This window comes from Crocuta crocuta, unplaced genomic scaffold, assembly GCF_008692635.1.
Source record: "Crocuta crocuta isolate KB4526 unplaced genomic scaffold, BGI_CrCroc_1.0 scaffold255, whole genome shotgun sequence".
NCBI classification, from domain to species: Eukaryota; Metazoa; Chordata; class Mammalia; order Carnivora; family Hyaenidae; genus Crocuta; species Crocuta crocuta.
The window spans coordinates 1,376,763-1,390,102 of record NW_027530670.1 but is presented as its reverse complement, the minus strand read 5'-3'; the positions used below and the strand labels follow the sequence as shown (position 1 = coordinate 1,390,102).

Below are 13,340 nucleotides of genomic sequence, written 5' to 3'. Positions count from 1 at the left end.
TCTTTTGGAGGAAATGGGGTGTCATCAGAAAATCAAGATGTGACTATTTGGGAAGGGGCCAGATTGGTGGGGGTTTTGAAAACCAAAAAGATACATGTGAATAAAATGGTGGTCAAAGGGGAGATGTCATAGGGTCTTGACATCTTTGTACAATGAAGTGATATGAAATGCTTTAAGAAAAAACACCAGAGTGAGAATGTAGCCAGTTAAGAATAGAGCCCAGGATGCCAGGGAAGGAGACTGTTACCAGTGACTCAGATATAACATGACAGGATTGGAATAGGAAAACAGTAACACCAAATATTTACCCGCAACACCCACCTGATTTGAGGCTCTTTGCTGGGTGCTAGCAATGTTGGAGGAATAAGACCAGTCTACTGAAGAGATAGGTGTGTTTATGCAGTGTGTAAAGATAGGAGAGGTTTCTTGAAGGAACTTCATACAAAATAAAGCAACGAGTAATGACTGGAGTGGGAAAACGTTACAGAGATGACAGTAGAGATGAATGTACCAGAGTATGGAAAGTCCTTACTGGGCTTGATGACGGATGGGACCTGGGAGTTAAGGGAGAAGGAAGAGCTGACACTAGTCATGGAAATAGAGATATTTTGGAGGCAGACTCCAAGATTTAGGGCAGTAACAGTCCTTCCCAGGGATGAAGGAAAGACATGGCACCTGATATTTTTTGGCCAGGAGAACCTGGAGAATGGTGATGCTATGGACAAAACAAGGTTAATAATAGTAATAGTAATGGGGTACCTGGGTGGCTCAGTCTGTTAAGTGTCTGGCTCTTGATTTCGGCTCAGTCATGATCTCACAGTTTCTGAGTTCAAGCCCCGCATCAGGCTCTGTGCTGGGAGTGCCAACCCTGCTTGAGATTCTCCCTCTCTTTGCCCCTTCCTCCTTCTCTCTGTCTTTTTCAAAATAAATAAATAAACTTTTTAAAAGTTTAAAAAATAATAATAGTAATGTTTATGAATATTTCTGTGTCAGACACTGTTAATTCGCCTAATAAACATAGGGGATAGCTGTCTGTTATTATTCTCACTCTGTGGATGAAGAAATGAGACATGGAAAGGAGGTAGCAAAGTCCTAGTTTAAACTGAGGCAGTTTGATTTCAGAGAATGCCTTCTTAACCCCTATACTCGGCTGCCTGAGGAAGCCTTCTGCATGTGGGGAAGAGATGACTCTAAAATAATTTCAAATGACAACAAGATTTTGTTAACTCCCTTTGCCTCAGCCCATCAGGACATTTCCCTGGCACATTTCCCATCAGGACATCAGTAAGGTAGAGATGTATAGATTTCCTGTTAACCCCAAATTACAGTAATAAAACCCACCAAACTCTGAAAGTCAAGAGAGGTTCATTGTGATCGTTTCACATGAAGTTGTCTGCAAAGTGCATTACAAGCATTGAGCAGTCATTAGCCATACTTTACAATACATTTGTGAGAGTGTCTCACAGCTGAGACTCTGGTCAAGTGCGTGAGAAGGGCGAGCGGAGACGTATAGGGAATCCTGGGGACTTCTGCTCCTCTAAAGTTCTTGAAACAAATCACCAAAGCCTAAGCCGCATCTTCTCAATCCACATAAGGTAATGTGTCATACATCTGAAACCCCAGTAAGAAATAGCCAGCATAGGTTAACATTTGAGCTGTTATTTGCCTATGCAGATTACATTTAGGAAAAACTATTGAATGATGCTGTTAGAGACTCCATTTTGTAAAATTATTTGTTTCTATTTAGAATCAAATCATTCTAAAAATGGGGTCACTGTGGCAGTTGGTGGTTGCCATTAGGGAGGAAACTTTCTCGGGGTTATTCTTGGTCTCAGCCTTATCAGGGTACAGAAGAGACTGCAGGTAATTAATGTACTTGATAGCAGCTCTGAGGGTTTCCACTTTGCTGAGTCGTTTCTCCAAGTACTCTTCCGGCAGATGATGTCGGAGTTGGGCATAGCCTTCATTGACACACTTTACCCTCTGCCTTTCCCGCTCATTCCTTTTCCGGATGAAGGCCGGCCCATAGGCGTATTCACACCTTCTATAATTTGGATAAGGCATGGGGAAGGAGAAGGAGCAGGGTTCACCATAATTTTCCATGATCAGGGAATCACTGGGAAAAGGCAGTAATGGCAGGTCTTCAGAGAAGGGAGACGGTACCGGGGCATCAGGATATAGGTGGAAAGTGACCAAGGGGTCCAGGTAGAAGGACCTGGTCAGTGGCAAGTGGGCAGAATCAGAGAAGACAGGCAGTTTTTCTGGCAGATTAGAGTAGCTTCGATTGTCCATCATTTCCTCTTTAGCCTGGAAACATAACCAAGTTTATTAATTTGGCCAGATCAAAAGACAGCAGATATCATCGACTTTCTCAGAGATCATTGGTTTAAAGACTTCTCTGCTTTGATGCATAGTTTCTGAGCTCATTCTGAAAACGATATGCGGTTATAATACTCTGGGTAGGAAGAGAGGATTTTTTGGTGATACAGGGAAACAGCATTAACTAACATTGACTCACTTTATAAGAAAGTTATTCCTTTCCAGCTCTTTCTATCCTTGTGATTACAAAGACACAGCTTTAGTCTTGTAGGAGTGTGTCTTCCACACTACTAGAATCCTTTCTGATTCTTCTCAGATGGAAGCCTTCAACAAGCAATAGTATCTATTTAGGATTTAATAATAGTTTGCTGTTAATTTCTATTAATTGTGAATTATACTGATTTCACATTTATGGCAGATATAAAATTTCTTTTAAAAACACATCTGCTTGAGTCAAAAACCTCACTTAAAGAAAAGTAGTAAGTAAACAATAGTACAGGTGGAATACAGATAATGAAGACCCTGAAAGTGCATGCAATGCAAATAAGTAAAGTTTGGGAAACACTGAAATACCACAATATTCAAATAAATGCTGGAGACATTACAAAGGAGTTAATGATCATGCAACCTCATGGGCATAGCCATCTTAAATAATACCTGATATGCCGGGGCAAAATAAAAAATATTTTTAAAAGTAAGAAAGGAATCATTTTGCTCTGAAAAATTCACTTTAAGATTCTTTTAAATAAGAAATTCCCCTAATACACTTAAAACATGGTCAATTTACATATTTTTACTTACACAGAACTTTAAATATATTGAATGAAGTACATCTGTATTTAGGTGGATTTTTTTTTAATGGAACATAAGGATAAAACATTCTACCCAAGAGGTCCCACACCAATACATTCCTTTTTTTCTGAATAGGTCTTCATGCACCTCATTTATTAAATAACCATTACTTTTTGCCTTTGACTATAATAATAAAGCCACAGCAGATTTTACAGGGATACTGCTGTGTAACCAGTTAACTGGGAGGTATGGTAGTGGTGTAGGAAAAGAGCACTTTTCCTTCCGATTATAACACCCTTGAGTTTCAATCTTGGCTTTGCCCCGTCCTAGCTGTGTGTCCTTAGGCAAGCTTCTTAACCTTTCTGAGCTTCAGTTTTTTCCTATGATCAACTGAGGTATTAACTGCTCTGCAGGGTGACTGTGAGGATCAAATGAAAAAATATACATACTGTACGGGCATCAGTTATTTTCCTCTTTCTTTTCTTTATAGACAAATACTTGTGCAGTGGCCCTTTCTAAATTGCAGCTTACAGAAAAACCTGGCTTATATTTTCCCTAATGCTGGAAAATCAAACACTGACCTATCTAAAGCATATTTGTTGAGAGATGACCATACCTAAAATGGAAAAGCAACATGAAAGCTACTTGTGGGCCTCCAGAAAAGAGGGAAATATGGCTTTATGTTAATTTCTCAGGGATGTGATTTTAAAACATCTTTAGGAATGAGGGCTTGACCTCTATGCTTGGCATGTGTAAAGAAAAAGAGGCAACTTCCTCTCCCCTGAAAAACCTCAGCCCTGTTTATGAGCAAGATTAGGTAATATTTCACTTGCTTCTCTACCCGAGCATAGCAACAACTTGCAAGCTATACCATGTAATGGGTGGAGTAGCCTCAAAGCATAGAATTCAAGTGCATGCACTTTCTTTTCTTTTCTTTTTTTTCTTTTTAAGTAGGTTTCACATCCAGCTCAAGATTCCAATCTGGGCCTTGAACTCACAACCTTGAGAATCAAAAACTGAGCTGAGATCAAGAGTCTTAGGCTTAACCCAACTGAGCCACCCAGGCACCCTTAATGAAGTGTATTATTTTAAAGTAAAGTGTGAAAAAGCCTATCCTATGGCTACTGAAGGACAAAAATCATAGAGGGCAGTACGTCATGGGGGATGGAGGGTGAGGGGTGGAGAGGGTGAGAAGCGAAGAGTGCTGTAAGAAGTCATGGTGAAACACCCTGGAAAGGAGCAAATGCCAGGAAAAGCTCTTCCAAATACAGGGTTGTGGTAGGGGCAGGGGTGAGACAAGTGTGTAGGTGCAATTAAAAATCAAAACAAAGGAACAAAAAAGGAAAGGTTCCAAATTACTGACCAAATTGGCTTAAAATAACTAACATAAAACAAACATCTCTTGAAGACTAAAAACTAGCCAAGATTCTATCAAAAATAAAAAGTTACTAGAGAAAAGTTAGGAAATTCCCAAGGCAAGAATTCCAGATGGTAAGAGATAAAGAACATGGATGGCAGAAGCTACAAAAATGGCACAGTGGGTATGGAGTCTGTATTTCTACATTTCTGAGAACAGCAGAGCCTATGGCTAAAAAGCCAGAACTGACACAATAGAGAATCAAAATGTAAAGTAGCTGTCCCGAAAGCCGATTACACACAAGAATTCTGTAGGTATGGTTTTACCCTGACAAGTAATTTTAATGTCTTAAACCTTGACCCAGATGAATCTGAGTAATTTACATATCGCACAGGTACTTGAAAGTTTCTAGGCTTTAACTAGACTATGCATAATTCTTAGAAAAAGAGCTTGATGTCTCTGTAGACACGCTGTCAAGAAGCTTTTTTTTTTTTTTTTTTTTTTTTTTTACTGAGCATTTCCCCAAAGTTCACTAATGAATGCAGTAGCATTGAAACAGGATCCTCTTTTACTCAAGGAAGAAAATTTAATCACAACACAACAGAGTGATAGAATGATAAATGTAGTAAAGAAGAGGATCAAGATAGGAAGCTGACTGGAGGATGAAAGTGTTCATAGAAATTGAGTACAAATTTTTAAAAGAAAGCAACACAGATTATTGGTGCTGGGGCTTTGCAGCTCCAGTTACATGCACAGCTAACAAATGGGAAAATCTCAGATTTCTGTCTTCTGGGAAATAAATGATGAGGTCTTAATGATAAAATCCTAAGAGATTCTGGTAGTTCTGCTGAGCATAAAAACCTCAACTTTTCAAAGACATTAAAAATATCTAGCCTGTAAAAAAAAAAGCTACAACTGCACATCTAATTGATTTATGGAATTTTAGGGATGGAAGGAATCTTAGAAATCCTCCTATCTAATCTCTTATAGGTTGTGAGTTGGCTTAGCTTGCAGAGCTCATAGCAGAGGAAGGGAGAGAACCTAGGTCTCCTGATTTCCAAACCAAACCCTTTCCACTCTTCCAGATTTAATCACCAGCAAAATCTGGATCTTTCAATATATGGGCTTATTTGATAGTTAAAAACAATGGAATAATCAGCTGATAAAATTCATCATTTACCAACTGTGCCTGGGAATTTTCTTAAGGCCACATTCTTATTCTCCCCCTGTGGGCCACTCTGGAGAAGAGTCTCTTACCTGTTTTGTAGCTAAGATGCTGTATTTTGGGCTGTGTCAGACTTAACCTGATTTATAGGTGATCATTTAGTAACTGTATGCAAAGTAGCTTACAGTTAAACAGAACTGCTTAGTTCTGGTTTAGCTGTTTTTTTCTACCTAATATGTAGATATGACAACACATAACAATATTAAGTAGAAAGGTTTGCTTACAAAACTGGACTCTTATATCAAATTATTTTGTAAAAAAATGCCTCCCATTCATCTGATTTATATGATTTTCTATAAAAATTATTTATGGAAAATATCTTTAAGTAATAGTCTCGCAATGTTGGTCAATATTCTTTTAGAGATTAAGGCTATAACCAGGAAGGTAAACATGAACCTAAATATAAACTTAATGAATTTTGTTAAGATACCTTATGCTGAGTGAAATAAGTCAGGCAGAGAAGGACAGATACCATATGTTTGCTCGTATAGGAGGATTAGGAGGAACTTAACGGAGGACCGTGGGGGAGAAGAAGGGGGTAAAATAGTGGGGGAGAGGGAGGGAGGCAAACCATGAGAGACACTGAATGCTGAGAACAAACTGAGGACTGATGGGGTTTGGGGGGAGGGGAAGAGAGGTTATGGGCATGGAGGAGGGCACTTGTGGGGATGAGCACTGGGTGTTATATGGAAACCAACTTGACAATAAACTATAAAAAATAAACTTAAACAAATTAAAAAAAGATACCTATTATATTTTCCTCTAATTTAGAACTTATTAGAGTAATTTTAGATGCACAGCAAAATTGAGCAGAAAGTACAAAGATCCCATATGATCATTTCCCTGCACTTGTACATCCTCCCCCACTGGCCCCAGTAATATATTTCTTACAATTGATGAAACAATATTGACACTTCATCAAAGTCCATAGTTAACCTTAGAGTTCACTCTTGGTGTTGTACATTCTATGGGTTTTAACGAATGTTTAATGACATGCATCCACCATTACAGTATCATACAGAATCGTCTTGCTGCTCTAAAAATCCTCTATGTTTCACCTTTTTCATCCCTCCATCCCCTAACAACCACTGATTTTTTTTTTTTTTTTTTTACTGCCTCCCTAGTTTTGCCTTTTCCAGCTGTCAGATACTTGGAATCATAGTATATATCCTTTTCAGATTGGCCTCTTTCACTTAGTAATATACATTTAAGGTCCCTCCATGTATTTTTATGGCATGATAACTCATTTCTTTTTAGTGATGAATAATATTCCATTGTCTGGGTGTATCACAGTTTACTTATCCATTAACCTACCAAAAGACATCTTGGTTGCATCCAAGTTTTGGGAATTATGAATAAAGCTGCTATAACCATCCGTGGGCAGGTTTTTGTGTGGAGATAAGATTTCAACTTATTTACGCAAATACCAAGGAGTGTGATTACTGGATCATATAACAAGTCCATGTTTAGTTTTGTTAAGAAATTGCCAAACTTTTTTCCAAAGTGGCTGTACCATTTTGAATTCCCACTAGCAATGAAGGAGAGTTCCTGTTGCTCCACATCCACATCAGCATTTGGTGTTGTCAGTGTTCTGGATTTTGGCCATTCTAATAGTGTGTAGTGGTAACTCATTGTTGTTTTAATTTGTATGTCCCTAATGACATGATGTAGAGCATCTTTTCATATAATTATTTGCCATCTGTATATCTTCTTTGGTGAGATAATCTGTTCAGGTGTTTGGCCCAGTTTTTAAATTCATCTTCCTGTTGAGTTTTACGAGTTCTTTGTAGATTTTGGATAATAGAACTTTATCAGATATGTCTTTTGCAAATATTTTCTCCAAGTCTGTGGTTCATCTTCTTGTTCTTTTGGTAGTGTCTTTCACAGAGCACAAGTGTTTAATTTTAATCAACTCCAACTTATCATTACTTCTTTCATGATTCATGATTTTAGTGTTTTATCTAAAAAGTTATGACCAAAGGTCACCTAGATTTTCTCCTATGTTATCTTCTAGGCATTTTAATTTTGTTTTACATTTAGCTCTATGATCTATTTTAATTTTTTGTAGAGTCTCAGGTCTGTATCTAGTATTTGTCTTATTTTTGCATGTGGATATACAATTGTTCCAGCATCATTTGTTGAAAACGCTTTTTTCCGTTGTATTGCCTTTGTTCCTTTGTCAAGATTAGTTAACTACGTTTGTGTGGGTCTATTTCTGGGCTCTCTGTTCTATTCATCTGTCTATTCTTTTGTCAATACCATACTGACACTGATTACTGTAGCTTTATAGTAAGTCTTAGAGTCAGATATGTCAGTCCTTCAACTTTGTTCTTTTCCATTAATATTGTGTTGGCTTTTCTGGGTCTTTTGCCTTTTCATATAAACTTTAGAATCAGTTTGTTGATATCTACAGAATAATTTGCTGAGATCTGGGCTGGGATTGTGTTGAATCTATAGATCATTAGGAAGAACTGACATCTTGTCAATTGAGTTGTCATATCCATGGATAGTTTTGTTTTGTTAATTCTTTTGGATTTTATAAGCAATCATATCATCTAAGCTGTTTTATTTCTTCCTTCCCAATCCATACAACTTTTCTTACTATTGTATTAGCTAGAATTTGCAGTATGATGTTGAAAATCAGGAAGTGATGAGAGAGGATACAGTATCTTTGCCTTGTTCCTGGTTAATAGGAAAGCTTCTGGTTTCTATGAAGTATGTTAGCTATAGGTTTCTGTAGATGTTCTTTATAAATCTGAAGGATTTCTCCTCTATTCCTAGTGTACCAAGAGTTTTTATCATAAATGGGTTTTGAATTGTGTCAAATGTTTTTTCTGCATCTATTGATAGGATCATGTCATTTTTCTTCTTTAGCCTGTTGCTGTGATAGATTTCATTAATTGATTTTCAATGTTCAATCAGCCTTGCATTTATCTCATTTATCAGTGAGAAATTCCACTTGGTTGTAGTTGAGCTTATATCTTTTAATACTAACAATAAAATCAGTAAGTCTAGGTTAGGTTTGTAGGTTCAAAAAATGTTTTTGACTAGCTAAAAAACCCATTAAGAGCTCCTAAAACCTTGGCCTTATTAATTTAATTATCATTTTTGCCAAGAATTTCTTAGAAAAAGGATTCCTTCGTGTGTTTTCATGAATTTTAATCTCTCAATTTGTCAAAATATTTGTATACTTTCAGAGCCCCGTCTAAGTACCCATACATTTTCTCTTTCTCCCTTTTTCTACACACACACACACACACACACACACACACACACAATTTAGTATCGATACTTTGTAATTAAACTGTCATAGGGGTGCCTGGGTGGCTTAGTCGGTTAAACGTCCGACTTTCGCTTGGGTCATGACCTCGCGGTTCGTGGGTTCGGGCCCCCCGTCGGGCTCTGTCCTGACTGCCAGCTCAGAGCCTGGAGCCTGTTTCAGTCTGTGACTCCCTCTCTCTCTGACCGTCCCCTGCTCACGCTGTCTCTCTCTCTCTCCTAGAAATAAATAAAACATTAAAAAAAATAATTAAACTGTCATAAAACAGTCTCATAACAGGATACCAAATGTCTTTGTATCTTCAAGTTTATCATGCAGCAAATGAAAGAGGAAAGAAAAGTTAGGAGACATAGACACACTGGTAAGTGTTTCAAAAATTATTTTTATTGTTACATTCCAAAAGAGGATGTCCAAAGAAAAAAGCCAGTTATCCAATAACTGTTAACACGTTTCAGAAGGAGGCCCCCAGAACCCCAGCATACAGTAGAGCTCAAACAGCTGCCTCTCTATCTGACCGGAAATGTAGACAAAGGTGTGTATGTCACCAATCCAGAGAGGCTTCGGGTTAAAAGAAAATTCCTTTATTGCAAGTGTCCAAGTTCTTAGCATTCATCCTTAAAGATACTAGAAGAAGATGAGAAAGACCACACACACCAGACTATGTTTAGTCATTAGAGTAAACTAGCAAATTGCCAGTTTGTCCTAGGATGCATTGCATCAGACATCACAGTACATGAGGAAAATCTGCATTTTATGAAGAGCCACCAGGTGTTTCAGATCCACTTTACCATGAAGTGCAGCCACAGGCGAACCAGATACCTAGATAATATAGTCAGTGCAAAATTCAAATGGGTAAGTCAGGGCTTTGATGAGGCTGGCTACACTGCAAAATATAAATGAAACTTGAAAATAGAATGTTAAGTCTATTTACAAAAGTTTGTTTAGTAAAGTGACTTGAGAAAAGTTATGCTAACCACTTCCCACACATCCCTCCCCTTCCCTGCCAGAAAGACAAATCAAAACAAAACAACACCTGAAAATTATCTTGAAAACCAAGTTAAAACTGCGTGGTGAAAAAGAGAGTATTTGTTCTGGGTAAAGGACTTCAAGATAATTTACAGGCCGACTTATTTTTTATTAGTAAAAGTCACAAATAGGAAAAAGGTTTATTGGCTGACTCTGAGGTGTGTGCTTTTAAAAAATGTCTGTATTAATACCTTAACAAGAAAGGAAAATACCAAGCACATTTTTGTTTCCAATGCTGAATTTCCCAGCAAAAGTTGGTGAAATCAACAGGGTATTAAAACAAAACCCAGGAATACTCAGTCAATATTTTTCAGTTGTTTGCCTCATTTCTTTCTAATCACCTTCGGTATGATTTCCAATTAGCTGAGGACAACATGACGGTCAAAGACGGATTTTCGCTGCTCCTGAACTTGAAGCTTCCAGCGCTGCTGGGCATACTCTACCTTATTCAGCACATTGGCTCGACTGCGGGAGCGGGCTAGCACATCATGGGCATTTGCAAAAGGCTGGTGATCCTGAAAGTGCAGGAATGGAGAAGATCAGAGATGGCATGATAGTGTGAAACACACACACAAAACAGCAATTATCCAGCCACAGAGAGAGGAGCAGCTGAACTTTACAAACAGACCATCTCTTTGGCCAAGCACTCTTAGGCGCCCAAGTGCCAGAAGTAGGATGAACTCGATTACAGTAATGGGGTGAAAGTAGTATGAGTGACAAGGAGGTATTTGTGAAATGTCACCATTTCCAAAGACATTTCCCATGAAAAGCAGGGACTAAGACAAAGACAGTGGTCATTTATGTTAAAGACAAGCTTTCCCTGACAAGTAGGGGAAGGAAAATCCATTTTCACATTAATATCTACATGTTACAGATATGGAAAGCAGGACTTTTCCTTGCTTTATTCAATACTTTATCGTTAATCAGGCAGAGAAAAGATTGGTCTTTTACTTTCCTGACTCCCATTACATTAGAATTGTTACTTGCCAGCTTGGAACCACATTCATCCTTGGGAGAGGAGTTGACAGGATCTTAACTTGGCTGGTTTTAATAGTTCCCTGCATTTTTAACACATACACTAAATGGACTGGTTTCCCAAATCCTTTTCATTCCCCCTCCCCCAATCTGTAACGAAAAGAGACATAGCTCAAGGGCTACGATTACCATCTATTACCAAAGACAGTAGGAAATCATTATTTCACCCTTTTTATTTGATAAATACTCAAATCTTTCACTACTGAGCACTCAGGGGCTTCCATGTTAGTTGCTGCCTTCAGAAAGAGGCTACTGAAGGGTTACTTAGGTACCTGTAGAAAACCAAGCTATCCTGGTGAAAGTAAACCAATGCCACTGATGTTTGTAGTCATTACACAGGAAACAACTATGCTAATCTATCTATGAATTTGATATAAACACAGCTGCCTAGATGACAAAAAGCATTCAATACTAATTCATTGCTTTTTGTTTGCCTTTTCCTTGATCTTCTTCCTGGACCCTGTGTTAGCAAAGCTTCTAAATGTTCCAACATAGGATCCAAGTCACAAGTTGTACCTCTCTCATTAAACCTTGCCTCAAAGAAAGAAATACTGTTTTGCTGTGGATGTTTGCAAAAGCTCCATCATGTATCTGGGTGGGAGTCAGCACATCTATAGAAAGCTATAACCACATTAACTATATACACATCTTTCACTATGTGGAGTTATAACACCTGGTCTTCTTTTTATAGGAAGACACTCATAAAATGTCTAGGTTTCAAAGACATCAAAGAGTTTTCTATAACCAATCTTTCTCCTTGCCTTCTCTGCCAAAACTGCCTCAACTTTTCATTACTTTAGATAACAGCTTGTTAAAACAAAGGCAAACAGCAAGCCCCCTGTCCTTTAAAATTTTTTTAAATTCTTTATTTCTGAGAGAGAGAGAGAGAGAGAGAGAGAGCATGCAGGGGAGGGTCAGAGAGAGAGGGAGATACAGAATCTGAAGCAGGCTCCAGGCTCTGAGCTAGTTGTCAGCACAGAGCCCAACGTGGGGCTCAAACACACGAACCGTAAGATCATGACCTGAGCCGAAGTCGGACGCTTAACCGAATGAGCCACCCAGGCGCCCCCCTTTAAAAAATTTTTTAACCTTACAAATAAAAATAATAAAAACATATTCCATAAAGTTCAAAATGTTTCAAAGATCTAAGAAAAAAGGTCAAGAACGAGGAAGGCTAAAGTTATTGGATTACTTGAAATACACTGATCTGAGGTCATATAACAAACCAACACAAGGCTTACCTCACCTAACCTTGACTTGGTGTTATATCATCTTTACACACTGATTTTGTTCAAGTAGATTAAAATGACTCTATGGGAATATGGTGCTTCAATGAACTTGTATATAAAATAGTATTACCATCGGTTTGTTTTGACCTAAACAATCTGGGAAGAAGGATGTACTTTATCAGCAGAGCAGCTCTCAATTTCATAGTCCTGTTATCTACCCTTCAAGGTAGGAGGAGAAAAACCTTCCTAAGGGAGAAATTTAAAGGACTAAACAAACCAGTTAATCCTTTTGGTCTGTTCTCCACCTTATCAGAACAAGATTGAACTAGCTGCTCATGGTCATGGATGCCGGGAGAATGCAAATAGAGATTTATCCCTTTTATATGTTTATTCTTTTTACACCTGATAAAATTACAATAAATACAAAACACGTTTTAATGCAATGCTTTGATAATAGCAATGATGTGTCATGGATACATGATACGATAAATATTGTGACTACTTGCAGTGAGCTTCTTAACTATTTATACCAACTCTCACTTAATTTAAAATTCTCTACAGTGAACAAAAATAGAAAAAATAAAAGAATTTAACTGAGAATTTAATAAAGCATTTTTAAAAGCACATAAATAGTTAAGAACCCTCATGTTAGATAAGCAACAACTATAGGAATTTAAATTTAACTTCTGTTTGTACAGACTTGTTACCATAAATTCACAGCTGGAGGCTTTCTGCCCAGAATCAATTCAATAGGTATCCAAGAGTTAGCCAGACCTCTCAGACACCATGTTTTCAGTTAAGATGGTGAACAAAATGGTTATTAAGCACTGGTGAACAAAATGGTTATTAAGCACATGACCCTACCAATCACATGACTTTCCTACATGTTTTCTTCTACACATTTGTGCATCCATTTCTTGTATGTTCTATATGTGTTATATTATTTCTAAAATCAGGAGCCAGATATTTTATACTGCAAGGAATATAGTTTAAGTCAGATTTTCTATCTATCTGTGTGCCTATTATGAAATGGTTTATGTGAGCTTTGATACATAATATTTTCATATGTTAGTTCCC

General features: G+C 37.7%; 2 protein-coding genes across 4 annotated transcripts in view; both read right to left on the bottom strand.

The window, feature by feature from the left end:
• Window positions 1-1,749: 1,749 nt before the first annotated feature.
• Window positions 1,750-2,295, bottom strand: ASCL3 (achaete-scute family bHLH transcription factor 3). Its single transcript, XM_077769175.1, has one exon. The coding sequence runs from the start codon at window positions 2,293-2,295 to the stop codon at window positions 1,750-1,752; it is 546 nt and encodes a 181-aa protein (XP_077625301.1).
• Window positions 2,296-9,335: 7,040 nt separating this feature from the next.
• The window catches only part of TMEM9B (TMEM9 domain family member B), a 15,534-nt gene continuing 11,529 nt past the window's right edge, over window positions 9,336-13,340 (bottom strand). For 2 of the 3 annotated variants that reach the window (XM_077769144.1, XM_077769147.1), the window contains one exon: window positions 9,336-10,514. In XM_077769144.1, coding sequence (XP_077625270.1) covers window positions 10,359-10,514 — 156 coding nt within the window. In that variant the 3' untranslated portion in view covers window positions 9,336-10,358. The remainder of the gene's footprint in view (window positions 10,515-13,340) is intronic. The other variant, XM_077769145.1, reaches the window with a different exon arrangement.

Excerpts from the sequence above, each read along its gene's own strand:
- ASCL3 (XM_077769175.1), bottom strand. The coding sequence starts at position 2,295 with ATGATGGACAATCGAAGCTACTCTAATCTGCCAGAAAAACTGCCTGTC.